The sequence below is a fragment of the Lampris incognitus genome, chromosome 18 (genome assembly GCF_029633865.1).
Source record: "Lampris incognitus isolate fLamInc1 chromosome 18, fLamInc1.hap2, whole genome shotgun sequence".
Lineage (NCBI taxonomy): Eukaryota > Metazoa > Chordata > Actinopteri > Lampriformes > Lampridae > Lampris > Lampris incognitus.
In genome coordinates, this window is record NC_079228.1 from 15,776,992 (window position 1) to 15,801,775 (window position 24,784).

At 45.4% G+C, this 24,784-nt stretch overlaps 2 protein-coding genes across 4 annotated transcripts in view; one reads left to right on the forward strand and one right to left on the reverse strand.

The window, feature by feature from the left end:
• ctnnal1 (catenin (cadherin-associated protein), alpha-like 1) overlaps window positions 1–8,740 on the forward strand; it is a 96,552-nt gene extending 87,812 nt beyond the window's left edge. For both annotated transcript variants that reach the window (XM_056298178.1, XM_056298179.1), the window contains 6 exons: window positions 420–574; window positions 1,445–1,493; window positions 2,247–2,303; window positions 3,783–3,902; window positions 5,298–5,381; window positions 6,987–8,740. In XM_056298178.1, the coding sequence (XP_056154153.1) occupies window positions 420–574; window positions 1,445–1,493; window positions 2,247–2,303; window positions 3,783–3,902; window positions 5,298–5,381; window positions 6,987–7,157 (636 nt within the window). In that variant the 3' untranslated portion in view covers window positions 7,158–8,740. The remainder of the gene's footprint in view (window positions 1–419; window positions 575–1,444; window positions 1,494–2,246; window positions 2,304–3,782; window positions 3,903–5,297; window positions 5,382–6,986) is intronic.
• Window positions 8,741–8,757: 17 nt separating this feature from the next.
• abitram (actin binding transcription modulator) lies at window positions 8,758–15,635 on the reverse strand. Of its 2 annotated transcripts, XM_056298183.1 has the most exons (7): window positions 15,468–15,635; window positions 15,218–15,269; window positions 14,717–14,846; window positions 14,414–14,490; window positions 14,251–14,320; window positions 13,298–13,411; window positions 9,252–9,363 (listed from the first exon to the last, which is right to left on the reverse strand). In XM_056298183.1, exons 1-6 carry the CDS (start codon window positions 15,547–15,549, stop codon window positions 13,304–13,306), a joined length of 519 nt encoding a protein of 172 aa, XP_056154158.1. In that variant the 5' UTR covers window positions 15,550–15,635; the 3' UTR covers window positions 9,252–9,363; window positions 13,298–13,303. The 2 variants fall into 2 exon arrangements, with proteins under 2 accessions (XP_056154157.1, XP_056154158.1); XM_056298182.1 differs by lacking the exon at window positions 13,298–13,411 and having other exon boundaries at window positions 8,758–9,363.
• Window positions 15,636–24,784: the final 9,149 nt, after the last annotated feature.

The following is a 24,784-nucleotide window of genomic DNA, read 5'->3' on the forward strand; positions in this document are numbered from 1 at the left end:
AGACAAACGGATTAGCAACAAGTCTGACACATTCTTTGTGTTATTCAAAGATTCCCTTAAAGGGTGTCTTGATGCATGCTCAATGATCCAGGCAAGAAAATCAAAGAAGGTTGGATCATTTCATCTGGATACAATGTTTACTGGCGGATACGTTCCATCACTCATCTAAGTGACACCTTCAATAAACATTGTATCCAGATGAAATGATCCAACCTTCTTTGATTCACTTAAAGAGCTATAGCCATAATCTGTACACTGTGTCAGGTGAAACCGAAGCTTCTCCCTGCCAGCACCCAACCAATGCACAAACCATGCCCGACCTCTGTGTGTGTGTGTGTGTGTGTGTGTGTGTGTGTGTGTGTGTGTGTGTGTGTGTCTGTTGTTGTTTTTTCTTGTTTTTTCTTTTCTTCCATGTGCAGGAGCAGATGAGCATGGCCAAGCTGGGCCTGGAGCTGCGTCTGCTGTCATCGGACGTGGATTCAGAGATGGACAAATGGGAGGACCAAGAGCATGACATAGTCCGACAGAGCCAGAGCATGGCCAGCATGGCCTACAACATGTACCTGTTCACCAGGTGGCCTACTGCAAACACCTATGCGTGCATGCACGCACGCACACACACACACACACACACACACACACACACACACACACACACACACACACACACACACACAGTCACATGCATTCAAAATTGTAGTAAAATTAAAAAACGAAATTCAAATTTGTAAAATTCAAAATATTTTCAAATTCAAAATTGTAAAATTCAAAATTGTTAAACCATAGAAAACCCGAAAACTACTGTAGTATTTCCTTCATCCCCCCCCAGTCACATTATTATTCAAATACTATAGCCACATACTACAGCATTTCTCTAGTAATAATTTTATACGAACATTTAAAGGAAATCTTTCTACACTATAGAAATACTACAGTATTTTTAAATGTATGTGACAAAATAACAGAAAATACTATAGTAATCTGTATAGTGCTATAGTGTTTGTATAGTCATGTGACAAAAAAAACCCACAGGAATACTATGGTGATTTTTTTTTTGGGGTGGGGGGGTTACTATAGTCCATTTTTGTATGGGAAGAGTGATGGACAAAATGAGATCAGGGAATGATAAATTAAATCCTGCATCTGCATCCGTAGCCTGATAACGTCTTACACTCATTTCAGAGGCGGACATTGTAAAGCCTGTCTCCCAGCACGCACTTGAATCTCTTTAGCAGCACAGACCTGCTCAGACTGACATTTGCACAAGCTGCACAGCTAGTGATACTGACAAGGAAGTACTTGGAGGCACACAGTGGTTGTCATTTGGATTTATGTCATTTTGAACACCCACCCCCCCGATTGTCTTTTTTGCTTGAATTTCTACCATTTGCATCAATTGATCTCTTCCTCATTCTGGCACATCTTCCCACATCGATTCCCCCAGGGGAGAGGGACTGCTGAAGACGACACTGGATCTGTTTCACCAAGGCGAGGTATGCACAACTCTCCCTCTTGTCCCCCCCCCCCCTCCATTTTCCTCCCACTTCGTGCAAGTTTTAAAGGGGATGACATGCAGGGCCCGTCAGATTCCATAAGGCAGACAGGTTTGGGCACATGTAATTCCAGAGTCATTCAGGCCAGTGTCCCTTCAGTCACACCCGGCGGACAGATCTCATCGTACGTTGGCGAGGTGTTGTCAGCTTACACGCCGCGTCGGCTTGCATTAGTGGGCGAAAAATGAACAAGAGTGCTCCTGATGAGCAGGTTGGCGCCTTGCGTGGCAGTCTCCGCCGTCAGTGTATGAATGTGAGTGTGAATGGGTGAATGTGAGGCGCACACTGTGAAGTGCTTTGAGTGGTCGGTGGATGAGAAAAGTGCTGTATGAATGCAGTCCATTTACCATTTATTTACCATAGAAGAAGGCAGTACTTGAAATATGTGCATGGCCGATATTTTATCAGTTGGCAGAGCAGCAGGTCAGCGCCATTAGCATTAGTGCCGTTTACAACCGGTTCATTCTTTTCAGGAGCAAAGAAAAAAAGGGGAGAGGAGGGATGAAGGGAAGGTGAAGGAGAGAGAATAAGTACCGATAGAGAAACTTGTCAGGGGAAAAAAAAGTGAAATTGCACACATTTCTTGAAGCTTGTCCTCCATTTTTATCCATAGCCTTTCTTTTTAGTGGGTATTGAATGGCAGGGTACTGTGGCTGGTTTTTTTTTTTCTTTGACTTTTCTCTCTCTCCGCAGGTTCTTTCTGAGGAGGGGCTGCAGCTGTGCTCATCTCTCCACACTTTTTCCACCCAGGTATATTATCATAAGACAAATCACAAACACTCACAAATACTTACAGATAGGGCATCCGGGTAGCGTAGCACTCTATTTCGTTGCCTAACAACACGGGGATCGCTGGTTCGAACCCCCGTGTTACCTACCTCCGGCTTGGTTGGGCGTCCCTACCGGCACAATTGGCCGTGTCTGTGGGTGAGAAGCCGGATGTGGGTATGTGTCCTGGTCGCCGCACTAGCACCTCCTCTGGTCGGTCAGGGCGCCTGTTCGGGGGGGGACTGGGGGGAATAGCGTGAGCCTCCCACGCGCTACGTCCCCCTGGCGAAACTCCTCGCTGTCAGGTGAAAAGAAGCGGCCGGCGACTCCACATGTATCGGAGGAGGCATGTGGTAGTCTGCAGCCCTCCCCGGATTAGCAGAGGGGGTGGAGCAGCGACCGGGACAGCTCGGAAGAGGGGGATGATTGGCCGGGTACAATTGGGGAGAGAAAGGGAGTAAACCCCCCCCCCCCCAAAAAAAGCTTACAGATGTAAGATAGGGTTGCCAAATGCAAAATAATGTCATGCTAATAAGCGATACACAATAAGACTATATCATGGAATTACAATGTCAAATTACATAACAAAAAGAGTTGTGCACTGTCAGTGTCTTCGTGCATGCACATACACCCCGACACCTGCGCCCGCGCATGCGTTTTTACCCACTATGACACGCCGTGACGGCCGGGCTGCATGATAAATCACAACGCTGGCGCAGGAAATGAAGGTTGTCACAATTGTCACTTTCCTCTTTTTCTCCAAGTTGAGATCAAACAAACAAACGTAGCCTCGGGGGGCTCTCCTCCTCTCCTCGCGCCCTCCCCCTCTCCCTCCTCCCCCAGCCTTTTCGCCCAGGTCGTCCAAGTTTAATTAAATAGCTCCTTTCTGACAGCCATTAACGACCGCTATCCGTCTCCGGTGTGTGTGTCTGTGTGTGTGTGTGTCTGGTGGTGGTGGTGGTGGTGGTGGGGGGGGTTGCAGATGTGCATAGGTAGAGGGGACTGAGCGTAGGTGTTGACAGGAGGCACCCAGCACTAAATCATAATCAGCAGCACTTCCTCTTGCCTCGCACACTCTTGATTAATTACATCAAATAAATGTAGTCTACCGGAGTCTCTTTGTCTCACCCGCCGCCACCGTCGCCTCCACCACCGCCTCCACCACCACCTTACTTCACGGGCATCAAACACACTTGTAGCGCACCTGTGTTGGCCTTCTGTCATTATGGAAATATCTCAGCAGATTAGCTGGGGCATTTGGAATCAATTGAGAAAGGTCTGTGTGTGACCACATGCACACAACGCAGCCGAGGTAGGTAGACTGAGGATTGCCTTGGCCGAGACAGAATAATTTACATTTATTTCACACAGCCTCATCTGAGTATTTACAGAGGGCGCACAAATAAAGCTGTTTTATTTTGTTTCAAGAGCTAATTGTCTGTTCATTATTCTGCTTGGCAGCTGGTTGACGAGGAAAAGGCTCTGGTCACGGCAGAGATGGAGAAACTGCTGGCACTGTGTCAGCAGCTTCAGATGGGGGCGAAGACTCCTGTACAGGGCAAGACTGCCACCTTCCTGAAGGTACCTACACTGTGGCTGCCCTGCGTCTTTCACACACAAATAAGAATATCTTAAAAATTACACACACCAGTCACGGCCGGAGCGTCCACGGGGTGAGGCATTCATTAGGCCAACCTTACCCGAGGGATAGTGGGTGGAGGTCGGTGTAGTGTTCGGGGACTCGTCGTTCTCCAGCGACCCCTCTGACCCATCCGGGCGCCTGCAGCCATGCAACCGAAAGCATTCTCCCTACGTCTCCTTCGCGGCCTGAGGGTAATGCAACCCATGCGAGGCTTCAGCGTGTGAAATAGCGAGAGCAGCCGACACACGTTTGAAGGAAGCTGGTGTTACGACTGTCTCCTTCCTGTGGAAACGGGAGCCAGGGGAGTTATTCGACAAGAATTCCGGCCATATGCCATTGGGTTAATCAGGTGGGATAAGGGGGGGGGGGAGTTACACACTCCCACACACAGTCCGAAGACATGTAGGTCAGGTGAATCGGCCATACTACATTTTCCCTAGGTGTGGACGTGTATATATGTGATGGACTGGCGGCCTGCCAAGGGTGTCTCCCCGCCTCCCGCCCAATGACTGCCGGGATAGGCTCCAGCATCCTGCGACCCGAATTCGGATAAGCGGCTCGGATAATGGGTCTTAAAAATTAAAAACAAAAACAAATTAAGGGATTTTGTGTACAATACACATGTGGTCTGTGAACAGAGGTGTAAAAACCCGGTCCAGAAAGTAGAAACCCTAACTGTGTCTTTACTCCACCCATGTACTAAACCATCAGATAGCACTGACTGGTTTCCCAAATCAGCTGGTTTAATACATGGATGAAGTAAAGACACGGTTAGGGTTTTTACTCTCTGGACCGGGTTTTCCACCTCTGTCTGTGAAGGAGCCCGCCTGATTAGACTCAAAAGACATCTGGAGCCCAGTGATGGAAAATATTAACAATAATATCGGAAGATTTGGAGTGCATTACACTTAGTTAGTTTGTTCTGAGTGTTATGATCAATTGGGCATCTTACTTTAGAACAGAGGGGCTTCGGAATAGACTTGGGAGTAACTGACACGTAAGAGCCTTGTTAAACAAAGCGAGCTTGACTAATGAATATCTGTGGGAAGAATTAATGAACATCTTGGCCGAGAACGAGCTGCCTTAGGTCACCTTATGTAATGGTTATAATGGAGGGGGGTTGTAATCAAAAGGACTGGCTGAAGAATAGCATGTTCTCTGCTGATTAATGAGCATCTCTTTGATATGTATTGGCACCGACCCCCCCCCCCCACATCTCTTTCTCTTTTTCTCCTCCTCTGTTCCCCAGACAGAAGAACTTCATTAGGTAATGAATGCAGGTTAATTTTAGGTTCCTTACCCTAAAATCCTTTTCCTGCATTTCCCGGTTCCAGGTGGACTCGTCCATCCAAACCACCCGGGGTGTCATGGCTGTTCTCCTCTCCCTCCTACCGCTTTGTAACAAGCTCAACAGGAAGGTAAAAAGGAAGAAATGGGACAGAATAACCTCTGAATGACCAGCGCTTTCTTTGGCTTGGCTGAAAGGCTCCCGTGTTCTTATGCAATGTGCCGAACAAGAGATCAGGGCTTTGCAGAATCGGGAATTTTTAAAAAAAATTTTGTGGGGTGGCCGGGCAGCGTGGCAGTCTATTCCATTGCCTATCAACACAGGGATCGCCGGTTTGAGTCCCCGTGTTACCTCCAGCTTGGTTGGGCATCCCTACAGACACAATTGGCCGTGTCTGCGGGTGGAAAGCCGGATGTGGGTATGTGTCCTGGTCGCTGCACTACCGCCTCCTCTGGTCAGTCGGGGCACCTGTTCGGGGGTGAGGGGGACTGGGGGGGAATAGCGTGATCCTCCCACACGCTACATCCCCCTGGTGAAACTCCTCACTGTCAGGTGAAAAGAAGCGGCTGGCAACTCCACATGTATGGGAGGAGGCATGTGGTAGTCTGCAGCCCTCCCCGGATCGGCAGAGGGGGTGGAGCAGCGACTGGGACGGCTCGGAAGAGTGGGGTAATTGGCCGGATACAGTTGGGGAGAAAAAACAAGTGAGCTTAAAGCAGTGAACTTTTAACTGACAGCATCTATATATATAATGATGTCGGTTCTTGTTCCTCCATTTCATACTAACGTTACTCCAAGAATGTTTTGGTGAGATGCACAAAACACGTCTAACTTGAAAACCTCTATCCAGGTTATGTTAATCATTCATTAATTTCGTAACTAATAGTTTGAAAGCCAGAAACATGAAACTTGATTGGAAGATTTAAATAAGTAATAAGCCCCGGCTCTCTTTAGAGATACCCGACTTCTAGCTTCCTTCTTCATCCCTCGTTTTTGCCACCACTTTCAACTAGGCCACACATTCTCTCCAGAATTCTTTATTCAGATGGTTGGGGAGTCGAGTAGTGGACATAGCAGGGTGGACATAAAAGAGAACGCTTCCAGCAGGGGGTGACTGTAGGCCAGCCATGCACACTTGGCTAGCGCTAGAATCAAAGTCCTCTTTGTTTAATCCCTGAAATTTGATATGTGTCTTTAAAAACAGTTGTCACAGGGCGTCCAGGTAGTGTGGTGGTCTATTCCGTTGCCTACCAACATGGGGATCACCGGTTCGAATCCCCGTGTTGCCTCTGGCTTGGTTGGGCGTCCCTACAGACACAACTGGCCATGTCTGCGGGTGGGAAGCCGGATGTGCGTATGTGTCCTGGTCGCTGCACCAGCACCTCCTCTGGTCGGTCAGGGTGCCTGTTAAGTGGGGAGGGGGAACTGGGGGGAATAGCGTGATCCTCCCACGCGCCACGTCCCCCTGGCGAAACTCCTCACTGTCAAGTGAAAAGAAGTGGCTGGCGACTCCACATGTATCGGGGTAGGCATGTGGTAATCTGCAGCCCTCCCCGGATCGGCAGAGGGGGTGGAGGAGTGACTGGGATGGCTCGAAAGAGTGGGGTATTGGCCAGCTACAATTGGGGAGAAAAAATCCCCCCCCCCAAAAAAAACAGTCATCAGGAGACTTGCCGTGTGTCTAACCATGCTTCTTTCTTTCCATTCATCCTCCACCCGTTTCTCTCTGTGGCAGTATAAGTCAGAGAGGAGTAGCCTGGGCTCCCCTCAAGGCTGGAAAGAGCGACAGGATGCGTCCACGCCTGTCAAAGATGACAGTGCCATCAACGGCAAGAACACTAACGGCTTTGGGGTCAAACCCCTGGATCAACACATGGCTGGCCTCAACCTCCTGGAGAGCAAGTAAACCAGGAAATGTTCACGTCCCTTGTCCTGTATTCGTCCTCGGAGCAGCTCATAGCTGACCCCATCTGTCGAGAAAACAAACGGACCAGGAAACGGTTGCACCCCTACATCCTCATTCATCGACCATGGGATGGGGTAGAGGAGCTGGGTGAAATTCGTTATATGTATGCCTTGGGTCAGATTCTGATGTTTCTCCCCCAATAATGAAAAATTAGGTTTACAAAGATGGAGCAAAGCCTTGTACCCATGGGCAGTTTTACCCTCATACTTGCCTGTTACATTAAGCACTAAGTCCACCCTTGCCGAAAATGGGGGGGGGGGGGGGGGGCAAGCAGCCAACCATATGACTTTGCCATTGGCAGTGGAGAAAGCCTCCTTTACAGAGAAAAGCTCCCCCGTACCCTGATTTCTGCTCTTGAATCACTTCTCTGTCTAATCATTTCATTTAGGATTAGAGGATTTTAAGCTGATCAGATATCGGTGATGAGGAAGGGCAATGCCACACAACGCTCAGCCATGCATCCGCATTCACGATGTGCCTCTGTGTATCAGCCCATTAGCTTTGTCCTGTACTGCTGACATGGTGAACATCGCAGCTAGGTGAGAAGATGATGCTAAAAAAATATAACCCTTCTTGCATGCTGCCACCACCACCACCACACAGTTGTCCCTGAGTCTCCCGTGGTCAAGCCACCACACGATCGATGTGGGACCAGCTCTGTAACGTTAGCCATTGTGGTACACAACGTATGTTCTAGATCACCTGCACTGTAGTCGGCTTTCAGACCTCACTTTAATATGTACGTTTTGTCGAGTCAAGCACACCGTGTGGTTTCTGGATTCTCGCTGCACAGTGGAAGAATACACATGTGATCGGAACGAAACACAGCACACGTGCCATTTCAGTTTAGCAACTAATCGTGAATGCAAAAAAAAAAATGTACAATTTGATGCCAAATATGTTTGTGTTCATGTCGAGTCCGTGACTGCTGGCTTGCCGTTCGGGTGAGACGTAAAGCTCTTAACTCTTGAAGTGTTCACCCATGGAGACCATTACCTCCGACTGGGCTTGCTTTACCCAAAAGGTCAACTGACATAAGCTTATTACTAAAGTCATTTTGAGAAAATCAGGACCTTAACTGACTTTCTGTTGTCTTTATTATCATCAAATCATATTGTGTATACTGTCTGATTATATTCCTCAAAAAAGACTCTACTGACCTGGCACCTGTGTCGAATAAATAGTCAAGTGGAGCCTTGAAGTGTACTTGTGATGAAGACTATCATTGTGAAGCTGCCTAGTAAAGTGATGATGGTGTGTATAATATGGTACTCTATGCATAGACATACAGTATGTATCCCGAGGTGAAGACTTTGGTACTAGGCCAGGGTGTGATGATGACTGAAATGGATAGCCATATAAAAAGCTTTAGATGTATATTCTACTGTATGGAAGCAGCAAAGGATGCTGGTTACTGTAGTGATGCTACAGAGGGGAAGAAATAATAAATTTAGTTTTGGACCACCTATCCTTTTCACAGCATAATGGTTAATAAAAATGTCATAAATGAAAAAAATAAACAATATTTTTCTTAACTTCCTCTGGTTTGTTTTTATTGATATACTCAAATCAAAAATAGTACTTCCTCCTTTTAGGCATTCAGCAACAGAATTGTAGTTACAGTCCCATGTTTTCTTGACATGAAATGAAAAGCAATTTACAAAATTATGTTAAATGAATAAACAAGCCATCCAAAAAAAAAAATCATGAACATTTCTCAAAACTTATTTGAACAACGGAAAATAACACAAGTAAAACGTCTGAGCTTGTACACTCAAAATACTTAATGTTAAACATCAGAGGTATCAGTGCATTACTTATTCATATCCCAGGGTCCGATGGAAGTGCCAACAAGAGAAAGCGACTTCCCAGTAGCGCTCATACTCCTCACCCAACCCTGGTGTGTGGGCATCTTTCTTTACCTGGTGCTGAGACATCTTTCAGGGTGAGGCCCAACACAGTCCTGATGTAAGCAGGTCCCAAAAAAACAAAAACAACATACGCAGCATCAACAAGGTTGTGGTTGAGCACTACCCCGTTTGGAGACGACGCTCTCAAATGCTTCTCTGGTCAGGAGGTTCTCTGTGATGGCCTTGCTCTCCTCCAGCTTCGGCAGGATGATGGCGATGTATCCTTCGGTGGATGGCTGGTCAGATTCAAAAGAAAATATGTCGAAAGTTAAACTGATATATTTCTAAGGGTGGTGAGCGTTTTGATAAAATGAAGGGAAAATAAAACATGGGGAAATTGGATAGATTTAATATGACCACATGGATAATTACGGTTTCATCTTAACTGATTGCAGCAGTGGAGAACTGGACCACTGTAACCAACAAGACATACTGAGGACAAAGACACCGTGTCTTCATACCATAGATGTTACTGGCCGTCGGCAGCGCCGGGAGAAATCAGTTGGTTTTTTTTGTGTCTTTTTTTGAGCTGCCCATTATACAAAAACGAGCCCCCTTTGATTATGCACCAGCCCACATCCTCCTCCTCAACACCCCCCACTACCACTTTTGGCACTCATGCCCCCACCAATCACATGGCTTCCTTTTTTAGTGGATCATCTAGTGAATAGCAGTCAGTGAATACCGTTTCAATCTGACTACGCAACCAATGAAAACATGGCAGCACGGTGGCTCAGTGGTTAGCGCTGTTGCCTCACAGCAAGAAGGTCCTGGGTTCAAACCCCGGGGTTGTCCAATCTTGGGGGGTCATCCCAGGTCCTCTGTGTGGAGTTTGCGTGTTCTCCCCATGTCTGCGGTGGGTTTTCTCCGGGTGCTCTGGTTTCCCCCACCATCAAAAAGACATGCATGTTAGGGTTAATACTCCTGTCTGTGCCCCTGACCGAGGCATGGCAAGACGAACTGGAGTTGGTCCCCAGGCACTGCACGGCGGCTGCTCACTGCTCCTAGCTAAACGGCTAGGATGGGTTCAACGCAGAACATAATTTCCCCACGTCACCTCACCTATCCCGTAACCTCTCAAGAGGTCGTTGGGGCACCACTGTTGAATTCGCAACCAGTCCTCACCGTATCCGTTTGTCCTCAACTGCCCTCTGTAAGCTGGCAAAGTCAAGTCCTGTCCACTCTCGGATGTTACATAGCCATCGCTTCTTCTGTCTTTGATGGCTATGTAACATTGCAATTTCCCCACAGGGATCAATAAAGTAAATCAGTCAAATCAAAATAAAACAATTCTTGCTTCTTGTTTCTCATATGATGATGACAGTGATGATGATGGGTCAGATTTTGAGTGGCAGTGCATTTTGTAAATGCCAGATTGTGAGCAGCCCCTCCTCTGTGTACAGCTGCACACACTGCACAGAGGAGCAGAGGCCTACTTTCTGCTAGCTAGCTGCTTTTAATGTCGGTTAAGATTAAAACCACGGCAGAACAAAGCAGTTGGCTCACATTTGTCACAAAAAGATGTTGCATGAAGCCAGAGGGAGAGAATTCAGCTCCTTCTCAACCCAGACACCTACCCCTGCGCCAGTGTCTCCTAAAGTGCCAAGTGGCTGCTAATTCAGCCCTTTCCCCATCAGCAGCTGTACTGTTGAAAGACTTTTCAACTGTCAGCTGGATAAGAACTGGTATCAGGACATCAGTGATGACATACAGACTGAACCCTCTGTCCCTGCTCTCCTGAATCGTTGGACTATAATGAAATAATTTCAGTGTTCAACACCAAACCTTGTCGTCTCCTGCTGTAACAAAAGTGAGCTAATTTACAATTTCAGACTGTCGTAGCATATTGCCTATTTCAATATTACTGTTTATTGGGTACAGTTTTTATTGGGTGTATAATTGGATTTTATGCTGATGTTGCTGCATCTGCTGTGTGTGTGTGTGTGTGTGTGTGTCTGTGTATGGCCACCAGGCTATGCGATGCTGTTAATGTTCGTCTAGGTGCCTGTAACATTACCTGTGATGATGTGTAAGGCTTGTCTGATTAAACAGTGGTAAATTTAGGCAAGCATAGTTGTAATGGCCTATTTTGGTCAACGTATGCATTTCAGAACCTGGTCTTGGACGGGCGGCTGATTTTCTCTGTGCCCATCCACACTGTGTTTTCTACTTAAGCTACAGGTGCATGCGTGTTTTTTCTATCTCTTGGAGAACTTTTCCGATATAAATACTACCTTGTTCGGACCAGTAGTCCTCAAAGGGACCAAAGCCTGGTCCAAGTGAGGCAAAACATCATTTCTGACACCCCGGTTAAGGTTAGGGGCATGGTGTGTATTGAGCTTAGGTTAAGGTTAGGATTAAGGTTTGGGTTAGGCTGTCCATAATGAAAGGAAGTCAATGCAATGTCCTAATAAGAATAGCTGCACAAACGTGTGTGTGTGTGTGGGGGGGGCTGCTGGTGACTAAACTTTTCAATTGCTCTTAAAATAGATTACTGTTACAGTAGCCTAGAGCAGTGGTTCTCAACCTTTTCGAGTCGCAACCCCCCAAGGATAATCAGGTTGGTGTTCGTGACACCCCCCACCCCCAACAGCACTGAGACATTTAACTCAGAACACCCTGATGCAAACACATTGATCGCTCATAAACTGTCTGCCTTTAGATTGTTCAGGGATTACTATAATATAGTACTACAAATACAAAAATATTTCAATTTTTTTTATATTAAGTATTTCAAAAACAAAAATGTCTGCCTAGTTTATAAGATATTGCATGGTTTAGTTCCTTCTCCTCTGTCCAGCTTCATCAACTTCAAATCTACCACAAACAGAGCTACTAGAGGTGCAGCTAGAGCGGACTACACAATCCCACTCAGGAGAAGTGCATTCAGTCAGGCCATCTTCTCCTTTACAGCATCACACTAGTGGAACTCAGTACCATGATCAATTTGAGAGTCCCCATCCCATTATTCATTTAAGTGTAATGTCAAGAAATGGCTTATTAAGAACCAACAATGTCAACACTGATGCTATTCGCACACACCTTTAACATGTTGTTTAACTGTATTGTACATTAGCTGTGTTGTATGTCTTTTTATAAATATTATTTTCTATATTATCTTTTTCTACATTACTTGATTTTGTATATATTGTTTGTTTGCTCTTGTATTGTATATTACCTATGTTGTATGTGTATTTTTATTTATTTTTTTGGGTACCATTTTATTATCCTAGGATGCCTAACAACATCAGGCAAAGGGGCTGCCGATGGAAACTAGCCTATTAGCTAACTCGGGTACATTTACATTTGCGTAACATGTTGATTAATGTACATTGTCGCTTCCCAAATAAACATTCAAAACATAGCACATGAAAGCTACCCAACTCACACAGGGAGACAGTTGCTCTGCCCATAGACAGAGCCACAACTAATTCGATTTTGGCTTTAGTGTTTTTAGAGTTGTTGAAATCATGGCACCTCATATCGGCACACACAATTTGACTCTATTCACTGGTATAGGCGATGTAATGTTAAAACCATTCCCCAGCCTAAAAAATATGTTATTTTATTTTTCCAACAGCACCGCAGAACTGCTGCTTTGGCCTATGTGTCACAACTTGTGGTCACTCACTCACGAGCGCATCCTACTAAACGTTAATCTTTGATATATCAACTATATACATTAAGCTTGTTGTCCTGGACTAAACCTGCCATTAGTGTGCTGCTGTTCTCGCTGTCCTTCGTTTGCCACAACCCGCACGTCCTACTCGTGTCTTTGTAACACTTTATTTGAAGGGGTGTGCATCAGACTGACGTGACACTGTCATACCCATGACATGACACCTGTCATGAATCATATCATTTTTAATGCAAAGTTGACATTGTTTGAGATGCGTTTTCGAGCTAGAGATGTGCAAAATATATCAAATTGGACGGCTCGGTCCCACTCGGGTTGCTACAACAAAGATATCTCAAACAATGTCAACTTCGCATTAAAAATGACATAACTGACAGGAATAACACTGAATGACAGTCATAAACATTCATAAAGATTCCTTCATGTTCATGACAGGTGTCATGGTGATGACAGTGTTGCACCCCTTCAAACATCGTGTGACCCGTCTTTGATATATCGACTATATACATTAACCTCGTTGTTCTGGACCGTACCTGCTATTAGTCTGCTGTTGCCCTCACTGTCCTTCGATTTTCTCGGCGACCATTCCTCCACGCACAATCGCCACAAAGACTGGTGGATCCCAGGGTCCTCTTGAGAAGCTGACACTTAAAATGTATCCTTATTATTAGCGCAGAAGCTGTTATTGCTGATGTACGTCTTCAGGTGAATCATGATAGTAATTGAATGCGCTTTTAAAGGTGACAATGATTTATGTTCGATTTCTGTAACATTCAATGCCTGCAATGTTTTTTCATGCTGATCCTGATATGAAGAGTGATTGTAAGAGAGAAATACAGTACTAATTGTACAGACATTTAGTACTGTATTGCTCTCTCAAAGATGTCTTGAAGTATAGTGAGGGCCAGTGCAGAGTGCATCCCCCTGACAACACAGCAATTAAAGAGACATTACATCTATTTTTTGCATCAGGTGCGCTGTGGGTCTGGACAGTTTCGTGCTTGTTTTCTTCATCACCATCTGGCGACCACCGTTAATGATCTCGTGAACGCTTTGGGATGTCCCAACCCCCAGGTTGAGAACCAGTGGCCAAGAGTATCCATCCATTATGCTTTTAAGTGTTGGTATTAAGAGCTGGTATGTTTGTATGTGCGTCAATGGGACGGGTGGTGGAGTATCCGCAGGCTGGTTGTGGTTGGGTGGTCTGGGTAAAAAAAAGTCCAGGGCTATCTTTAGTCCCAGTCTGTCCCTGCTTCATACCAATATTAAAGAATTAAAACTGGCATGTGACCTTTCTCCCCTTCTTGACTACCAACAGCTTTACAGATTAACATATATTTGCAGTTTACATACTGTACATTTGCAAAGTACATTAAGAGTTATTCTAAAGTGCACCACAGGCAATCCACACTATAACCATGTATTGTTTGCTACTATCATTATCAGATCAGATGGTAAATATGGTATAAAAAAGTATACTATTTACCTTTTCCAGCAAGAGGCTGGGTCTTTTTATAATATCTTCATTGACCTCAAGAAGCCGACCCCGGATGCAGCTGAAAAGTTAATGATTATTTTATTTTTTTCAAACACATGAAAAGGAACAGAACATATGAAAGCTGGGATGCTTAGAGAAATTGTCATCTCACCTGTAGATTGTATATTCAGTCTCATCTGTGCAGGTTATCCTACACAAAGGTGCAAAATCGGTAAGGAACTGCCCCCCCTGCAGACAATGAGGAAAATTAGTATGACTCACATAGTATTTTTTTACAACTAAATTGTTATTAATGATTATATAATTATTAACTAAATGGTTATTAATTATGACTCTCATAGTATTGGTTGGATTGAAAAGGTTAGCTAATCTCTCCCACCGAAGGACATTTATCAAACATAATATACTATTCTGAGATGGATGATGCAAACATTTTTAGTAACAACAAATTTACCCGCTTGGACTTCCCAGACACTTTGTTGTTGAGACGACTGCAGCCATTACTGATCTTATAGTTGATGCCTTTGATTGTCCGTCCATCCTGAAGGATAGGGTGGGTCTCGGCCAAAGTGACAACACATATTCTGCAAGGAGCACACACAAACCTCAGCAATGAACTTTCCTTCATTCCCTCAGCCATAAGCACCCTACATAAATTAAAAGAAGTACTTTATCAATTCCACAAAATGCTAAATAACTTGTCTTTTTAAACTATTCTTTTATCTTCCTTAATGTCAACTGTCAATTTGTTTAACCTTTCTACCCTTGTGGCTTTTTAACTGGTTGTCATTACTTGTGTTGTCTGATGTCAAAGAAGAATCTCTTGCATTGTGACAGACAAAGCTTCTCGAATCTTGAAAGACATTTTTACTCTGGTATAACTTTAAACAATTCACACTTCCAGCAGTTCAGTAGAACCGTTTGTAATACTCATCCTCAAGAAAAAGAATTTCACCTGTTTGAATGCTGCAGGATGCAGTGGTCTTCACACGATTTCCCTTTCAAATCTGAAACATAGAGTAATGACAAAACCGACTCTACATTCCTACAAGCGAGTTATTGGCCAATATTTTTTGACCGTTATATGAACAAGACAACAAATTAATAATACCAGGTGTTAGTGACATCAGAAACAAGTGAGGCTATTCCCTACCTAGCTGATAGCATTAGCAAAGCTAGGTATTTTCAGTAAAAAAAAAATTTACCTGTTCTGTACCAACGTGTGTAATACCGATCAATAACAGAAGGTGCATTTACGTCTATTTCTATTTTCTCCATGCTGTCCATTGAAAATGTTGAAGACAATGACGATAAAAAAAACAAGAATCCGTAGAAATAGCTGCCAGTACTTGGTTGACAGAACACTAACTTTGACGCACCAGTCCGTCCGTCTTTAAAAGGGTCCCGAAAAGCTTCCGAGACATTGTTTTCAAAGGTTCCGGATATCGTTTTGTCCGCATTGAGACGCGAAGGACAGTTTGACACAAGACATAAAATAAATTCATTATTTTCATACATGGCAAAATAATTATTTCGAGTAATAAATGACTATCCAAAAACTGAAATGCTGTACAGATCTCTCTCGAGCTGGGAAAAAAAAGCTCTTTGTATCCACAATTTTACCACTTTGTGGCTTAGCCCGCTGCCGGATCTTCCATATGGGCAACCTGAGCACATGCCCAGGGGCCCCCGAGCGCAGAAGTGCCCTCGCCATCCACAGAAATGACACTAAACTCGACCCATTCTCTTGGTGTTGAAAATTATCCAATCAGAATTAAATAAAAGTTGTTTCCAAGAAAATTAGGTCTCAAGATTGATTGCTTTATTGGTGAGATGGCTGAGCAAGTGGTGACTGGTGAGCAAGCGGTAATGCTAATGGCTAATGGTCGAGGTGGGTGGGCACAGAGAGCAGGGCTTACACTGCACAGATTCAAGATCAGTATTTCTCAAGCCAAGTCGAGGTTAAAAACAGCGGAATTCATTTTTTTTTCTTTTTTTTGGATTTGTGTGTGTGTGTTTGTGTTGGCCCTGTGATGGCCTGGCGGCCTGTCCAGGGTGTCTCCCCACCTGCCGCCCAATGACTGCTGGGATAGGCTCCAAGCATCCCCGCGACCCTGAGAGCAGGATAAGCGGTTTGGACGATGGATGGATGGATGGGTGGATGGATCCCCCCCCGCCTTTTTTTTTCTTTACCCCATTCTTCCGAGCCATCCCGGTCGCTGCTCCACCCCCTCTGCTGTCACGCGGTTCCCCCTCCCGCCTGAACAGGCGCCCCGACCGACCAGAGGAGGCGCTACTGCAGCGACCAGGACATACCCACATCCGGTTTCCCACACACCGGATGTGGGTATGACCTGTGTTTGTAGGGGCGACCAACCAAGCCGGAGGTAACACGGGGATTCACTTCGGGGATTCGAACCGGCGATCCCCGTGTTGGTAGGCAACGGAATAGACCGCTACGCCAGTGGAATGATTTTTTTTCCCTGACCCACTATCAGTTCGGTTGCATCAGTGAGAAGTACGCGGAAAAACTTGCCAAGCAGCATAAAATGGGCGGCGTTAACCCAAAGCCCAGCAAGGCTGCAAAAGAAAGAGAAGGAAGTGAAAGAAGTGGGCACAAAAAAGTCCCAATAATAAATAGCGTTTTCCAAAAAGCTAAACAAAATGAAGAGGAGGGCATTCTGACGGTGGACGTCGAGCTAGCTAGCTAGCTAGCAGCAGCGCTAGCCCGGAAGCGTCTACCGGCGGTCGCAATGATGCACAGCTGGATTTTGAGGACTTGATCGCAGTTTGTAAAGAAAGAGTCAAGAAAGAAGAACTTCTAAAGGTAAGAACCCTTTGATTGTGATGTCTTTGCGTTGAGCAGTATCTGCCGTGATTGTGTGTTGCTGTATATTGGACGGAGGAGTTCATTTGATGTGCTGTTTGCATAACGTGTATTGCATCACTGTGGTGTGATGCTGCTTTATTATGTTGGCGTCGGTTTGTCAAGTTCATTATACTGTAGCGAATTCGGGGGACAACGCAACCACAGGAACTGCCGCGGCCGGAAAGCGAACCCGTATCGCCCGCACCGCAGGAGACATCGCTAACCGCTCGACTAAAGGCTCAGGCCCGCGAGCCAGCGGCCAGCGTGTCTTCTTATCCATGCACGTTACAATACGTTGGCTTATGCAGTTCTGTGTGAAGTTGCCTGGCGCTTAGTGAGACTTATTTTGAAACCTGCATTCAGCTGTGCTTAGTGATTACCCTAGGATGGCATTGTTGTAACCCTATTCCTAATCAGTCACATTACTATGTATCAGTAATAACTGGTGTGAGGTCTGCACGGGTGGTTTTCAGTGAATACAATTATTGCCGTAGTCTTGAGTCATACACTGCCTTGGGATGATTTAACCCGTCTTGTGAATTGTGAGTGAAATGGCAGCACTTGGCCTATTGAGCTGTATAGGCGTGCCTGCTCAGCTGCACTGGTTATTCAGCCTTTGACCAATAGGTGTGTGATTATGGTGTGGTACACATGCCAGCTTGACTGGAAGCTCAAAGTAATTAAAGGTGGGGTTTAATGGCTGCGGTAGGTGGCGTGGGGTGGGCGCGGTTTGTGTGTGGGAGGTGAGGGCGGGGCGGGGGGTATGAGTTTCAGTGCCCAGGGGCCCCTGGGGGTACTAATCCAGCCTTGGTTTAGACAATGATTAATAACGTTTCACTCTCTTTCACTCATTCATGTCGGGAAATACTGGAAATCACCAGCTCAGTTATGTGTCTAAAATGTCCAATGACTTTCTAAGAGACCCCTTAACTGTGTAGATATAACGCTGCAATACGTACCCCCCCCCCCACACCACCACCACCCGACTTCTTCTCCCCGAAACACTGACACAGTCAGCACTTGGCACGTGGAATAAAGCTGCTGACGTCTCAACCTGTCGTCCCGGATGACTTCATGCCAGCCTGGCTGCTTGAAAAGCCCATTAATCTGAATGCATGATAAATAAAAAATGTCTTCTCTCCGTAAACAGGTTTACCATTAAGCAACGTTTTATATATTTGATTTTTTTTTTGTCTCACCAAATTTAACTCGACAGGATGCTTTTTTCTTTTCTTGGAGGATTCCGGTGATTCCTTTTTCCATCTCAAGAACCACGTGGGCAGAATCCGCAGCGTCTCAGAGTTTTTAAAAGCTTACTGTTGCAACCTGCTAATGAAGACCACCGAGTCTCCTAACACCTAACACGCTTAATCTGAAGGGTACCGAGGCCATATCGGAAGACTTGCTTTTTTGGTGTTTCTGGTGTATGTTTGACTGTAATTTCAAATACACTGGATGCAAGCAGGGTATTTTCGATGTTATAATAATTGGGAAATAATTGTTATTTTCGAGACAGATATTCCTGGAAACAGAGGGGTCTAAGCACGACCCAAGCCTTAGATCTGATGGGACTGTTTGGACAGAACATGTGTCCACATTGCCCGCTAGGTGTCGCACTAACACTACCAGTTTTGTGGCGTCTGTCCTGGAACTCCACACTGGCCCGCAAAGGCAGATTCTTTACACGGTGTTTCCCCAACCCAGTCTTCAACCCTGCCCTGCAGAATTTCATTTTAGCTCTGCAGAGGCAGGCCTGCTCGTACTTACTCAGCCAATCAGCACTTAATTACGTCTGATTTGGCACAGCTGACATAATTATAATGTGATTGGTTGAGTAACAAGGCGGCAGGCTACAGTGAAAATCTGGACGGGGGATGCTTGAAGACTGGGTTGGGAAGGTGCCAAAGTTTATGCAAATGTCAAAAACCTGAAACACAGCCAGTTTTCTTGAACTGGATTCTGATTTAGTAATGTATTTTTCTGTATCAATTTGCATCAAAATATGTTATCTCTACTACGAGACAAACAGCAGCAATGATGTCATTAGGCATCAGTCTAGTTTCATATCTAGTATTACCATGTCATCATAATGAGTCTTACAGATGAAAACCAGAGTCTTGGCATCAATCTGCTACTAGGACAATTATGTAATGAAGAGGGCCAAAGTGGGAAGGGATGAAGGGAAGGATGGAAGAAGTGAAGGAATTTTCCCCTCCTCGGGTCTGAGGGATCGACGGTCTGATGATGAACGAATCATATTGCAGATATATCTGGCTCGATGTGGTCCTTCAGTTATGAAAACAATGGCGAGGAAACCTTTGGGCCGAATGGCAAGACATCAGACCGCTTAGGTACGATAACATCATGTTGGTCTTCTATGAGAGAGAGAGAGAGAGAGAGAGAGAGAGAGAGAGAGAGAGAGAGAGAGAGAGAGAGAGAGAGAGTGGTCAAGAGAGAGAGAGAGAGAGAGAGACCAGAGGGAGGGGAGAGACTGGCACAGAGATTTTCCCATGTACGTGCTCATTTTTGCCAAGATTTGGAAAATTTTGCAGTCGAATCCCATCTCAGTGTGATTTTCCATTACTCCTCTCTCTGTGGTAGGCCGTAGTCTGTGATTAATTGAGATGACAAAGCTATTGTGGAAACACGGGCTTTAAAGCCAGAATGCCACAGAGAAACATTCCTGGATTAGGTCTAAAATGTGGCCATATCTACTAAATACGGCATAATCTCGGTGGGATTCGTTTGTTTTCGACGCACTCTTTCCTGGTGCTCGTCAGTTCATTTATTGAGATCGTTCTTCCTCAAACAAGATTCATGAAAATGCAAACAGATGCAAGATCCCAGGAGGCATTTGGCATCTGGAACCTCTCAAACAAAGATGGTCTCGCCTCGGCTTGGTTAGGGACCGGGTTCGCAGATCCCGAGGCCTGTATACCCCGTCACTCAGTACAGGAATGAGAGGGATGTGAACACAACCTGGACAACTACCGGGGGACGGAGAGTTTCATTTTACTGGCTTATGTAAGAGGGGAAAGGGTCTTTCTACTGGCAGGTGACCAGACGGGGCGCTCTAGGCGGTCCTCTGAAAGCTCAACACAAGCAGGTCATTACTTCCTAGACAGCCTGGCACGAAGGTATGCATGACACACACGTCCCTGATGACAAACTTCAGTACCTTCCATGTGTCTGTGTCTCTGTGTGTATTTATCATTATCTCCATCTCTGTCTGTTTCTCGCTTCTCTAATCTGTGTGTGCGTGTGAGTGTGTGTGTGTGTATGTGTGAGATTGTGTATGTGAGTGTGTGTGTTTGTGAATATGTGTGTGTCTGAGTGTGTGTGATTGTGTTTGTGAGTGTGTGTGATTGTGTTTGTAAATGTGTGATTGTGTTTGTGAATGTATGTGTGTGTGTCTGTACGTGTGTGTGTGATTGCTTGTGAATGTGTGTTTGTGAATGTGTGTGTGTCTGCATGTGTGTGTGTGTGTGATTGTGTTTGTGAATGTGTGATTGTGTTTGTGAATGTGCGTGTCTGCATGTGTGATTGTGTGTGATTGTGTTTGTGAATGTGCGTGTCTGCATGTGTGATTGTGTGTGTGTGATTGTGTGATTGTGTTTGTGAAGTGCGTGTCTGCATGTGTGATTGTGTGTGTGTGATTGTGTTTGTGAATGTGCGTGTCTGCATGTGTGATTGTGTGTGATTGTGTTTGTGAATGTGCGTGTCTGCATGTGTGATTGTGTGTGTGTGTGTGTGATTGTGTGATTGTGTTTGTGAAGTGCGTGTCTGCATGTGTGATTGCGTGTGTGTGTGATTGTGTTTGTGAATGTGTGTGTGCGATAGCGTGTGTGTGATTGTGTTTGTGAATGTGTGTATCTGCATGTGTGATAGCGTGTGTGTGTGTGTGTGTGTGTGTGTGTGTGCGCGCGCGCGTGCGTGCCTGTATACTGGTGTGTTGTGCTTGTGCATCTTTGTGTAACGTTCTATCTGTCCAAATTCCACGTCTATGTGGCGGTCTGTGTGCATTTCCCCGCCCCTTACTGCTCATCGTGGAAGTGAAGTGCGCTCCGTCTCCCCCTCATCCAGACCTGCTACCAGGTTCACTGCCGGGCCATCAGACAGGCATTTCGAGTGTCTCCAGCTGCACAGCGCCTCTGTGTGCGCTGTGTGCCTAGCTCCACGTCAGCTACTGCCTCCGCTCGCGGCATCCCCGTTTTGCCTGGCCTGCTGTTTGTCAGGTTGGCTCCAGCATTCCCTCCTCTGCCTGGAAGTCATCCATCGTTTTTCCCATAGTTCCTCCTCCCTGCCAAAAGACAGCCCAGTAAGGGAAGAGTGACTCTTCGCTGTGTGTGTGTGTGTGTGTGTGTGTGTGTGTGTGTGTGTGTGTGTGTGTGTGTGTGTGTGTGTGTGTGTGTGATAAATGTCAGCGGTTGCTTCTTTGGGGTCATGGACAGATGTGCTCATCGGGGTATCAGTCACACTTGCAGGGTGGAAAAAAAAGCGAAAAGCGAGGGTTTGCTGGTTTCTGTGGCCTACGCTTGTGTGGCTACGTGTTTTGCAAAGACAGGCGAGACAGATTAAGTGTAATTTATCACAGGATTTTGCCGTTTGGTTTTGCCACAGATGGGGAGAATTGTGAGGAGGTTAACTTGTTTTTCGTCCATGATTAAAACCGTCCATTTATTTGCAAAACTTTTACCAGTTAATTGCAGTTGTTTAAGAAACGGGCGTCCTGCTGACTTGTCTTTCTATAGTTTTTTTGGTATTTTATCGGAATGGGTAGGAGGATATTTCAGCCAGAGTGAAAAATGACACCCCTGCTCTCCTTTTTTTTTTTTTTTGGACATTGGTGAGTAACACCTGCATATACCATTATGTCCAAGCATGAGGAAATATAATACCAAAAAATGCATATCTAGAGCTTTCTTTTTTTCCTCCTCTGGAATGCAAGTCTCACTAAAAGGGTAATTTAATGCCGGGCACTTGCCTCTTTTCAGGAGTTGTGTGTCTTTTGCCAGTTGCATGATCTTAACGTGAGGACAGGAATTTGGTCCTGGCACGAGAATAAGTCTAGATTGATGGAATGAGGTGAAAAGGGACTCAACTGGGATTACTGCGTCACAAACGCAGTGACAGACGACGTTGTTTTTCTCTTTTTTCCCTTTAAAAATATTCCTACCGAGCAGTTGGCACCTGAGATATTTCACAGATAAATATTGCACTGGAATGGGACATTTATCAAAGATCGGCGACTATCTGATGAGCAACAGGCTTGATATCCCAGAGTCCTCAACCATTAGTTTCAACCTAAAGCCCAAAGGTTCCATGAACATGAGTAAAGAGCAGAACATCAAGCATCAGCGATAAGATGGTTTGAGCAGCTTTATCGGTGGAAATCTGTGACATATGGTGCAGTCATACCTGAGTTTTTTCTTTTGTTATTCCTGGCCTCGCTCCAGTCATGACGAATGTGTGTGTGTGTGTATACGTGAGTGTGAGAGAAAGAGAGAGAGAGAGTGTGTGAATGAGTGGGTGACAGAGAGCGAGCGAATGAGTGAGTGAGAGAGCGAGTGAGCGGGTGAGAGTGAGTGAGTGAGTGACGGAGTGAGTGAGTGGCAGAGTGAGTTGGTGAGAGAGAGAGAGAGCGGGCGACAGAGTGAGTGAGTGAGTGACAGAGAGTGAGCGAGAGGGAGAGCGAGCGAGTGAGTGAGAGAGCGAGAGAGAGAGAGAGGGAATGTATTTTCAAGCATGAACAAATATCTGAAAAAACATGCACCTAATGGAGCACTGCCTCAGTCTAGGTAGTCATGGGACAGACTAGCTTTACACATTCTGCTGGAGGTTTGCCAGGCATTTATGATTCAAGATTAATCAGTTTAGTCTGTAATCATTGAGTCACACGTCACTGTGGAAAAGCTCCCCTTTGCATCTCTGCTGTTGCCTTCCCCCGATTGTTATTAGCTTGGCAACAAGCCTCTTGAAGATAAAGTTAAATCCTATCATTTTCCCCTGACTTGTTTGTTCCTCTGCTCCACGTGATTCCTGCAGCGTTACTAACAGTAGTTAGTTGAAAGGTTCATGACACAGGCCTGACACCAAAGCTAAAGGAGGACACAACACTATGACCTTAACATAGTCGGCGGTGTTGGGAAGGTTCCTTTTCAAATGTAAACGATTACAGATTACTAGTTACCCTGTTAAAAGATAATGAGTAATGTAACTATTTTAATTACTTCATCAAATTAATGTAACTTATTACATTTGATTACTTTTCCAACAAATGTTTTAAACTGGGCAATAAAGCTGAAAAGTCCTAAAAACATGCATTTAAACAAGGCAGTGTAAACCTCACAATAGTACTCCACCGATTACTGTCAAACTTTTATTAAGAGTATTCAGTATAACTTGAATTAAGATTGGAATGTTTTGATTTCAAAGCACAACCACCAAAACAAAAACTGAAAAGGATATATTCAGATGTAGGGTGTACGGGTAGCGTAGCGGTCTATTCCGTTCCCTACCAACACGGGGATCGCCAGTTCGAATCCCCATGTTAACTCCGGCTTGGTTGGGCGTCCCTGCAGACACAACTGGCAGTCCGTAAGATGGCGAACCAGGCAAGCGGACGCTTCTAAGCTCTCACTCCACTGCCCCCAAATTTACATGAGAAATTGGAAGTTTTGCCAGTCAAACGAGATAAAAACCCTCAGGGTGAACATCTGAGCAAATAATTGGACTACCTCAAAGTGCAAAGTTGAACCTGAAAGTTCTTCGATCTACCATGCCGTGTGGGAAGTCAGAAGCTAACGCTAAGCTAAGTGCGGCCTCAGGCATGATTGATCACGACTACTCCATGATGGAAGTTTCAACCAACAACGGTATGAAGAGAAAAACGCCTCCTGTTACTTCAGCGAAAGTTCCCACGCAACCTGTAAAAATGAGAACCTCACAGGAGCCAACTGCAGTCCCAAATGCGACTCTCGTCGAAGCTATAGAAAAGCTAACTTCAAAGATGGACAACTTCAGTGACCGGTTGAGAGAAAACTCAGTCATAGTGGCTAATCTCACCCGACTAGTGGAGATGAATGCCGCTGATATTAAAGACTGCAAAGTCAAGATACAATCAGTGGAAAAGGTAATGCCCCGTCTCGTCAAGGAAAACGAGGCACTCAACGAAAGAGTGGTGGGGTTGGAGTGATACAAGAGGCGTTGGAACCTCAAAATACATGGTCTGAAAGAAAAAGACGACGTGCACATCAAAGACATTGTCATGGATATCCTGTCCAAAATAGCGCCGCAGTGGGCTACATCGATAGAAACAGTGGTCGATACTGTGCACCGCCTCGGGAGGAGGGAAGACACCGTCAGGTCATCATACAATTCGCCATGCAACATCACCAGGATGCCTCCTGAAAGCTGTCCAAAAATCCGAGATCTGCAAGGACTTGGGGATTTACTTCAAGGAAGATTTCTGTAAAGCCAACAGAGGCTCGCCTGGCTGCATGGCTGAAGATGGAGCAAGCCAGGAAGGCAGGGAAGAATGTGTACTACAAAGGACACGTGGCCTACATCAGTAGTAACAGGGTCGTCTCAGGTTAGATAGGATAAATGGAAAAATTCGTCACTTATTTCACTGTCTCGGGCATTTGAGAGGCC

Coding starts and splice junctions, on each gene's coding strand:
- abitram (XM_056298182.1), bottom strand. CDS start 15,549: ATGGACAGCATGGAGAAAATAGAAATAGACGTAAATGCACCTTCTGTT. Junction 14,491..14,716: donor TGTCTGGGAAGTCCAAGCGG/GTAAATTTGTTG, acceptor CATTGTCTGCAG/GGGGGGCAGTTCCTTACCGA. Junction 9,364..14,250: donor CCAGCCTCTTGCTGGAAAAG/GTAAATAGTATA, acceptor GAATCTGACCAG/CCATCCACCGAAGGATACAT.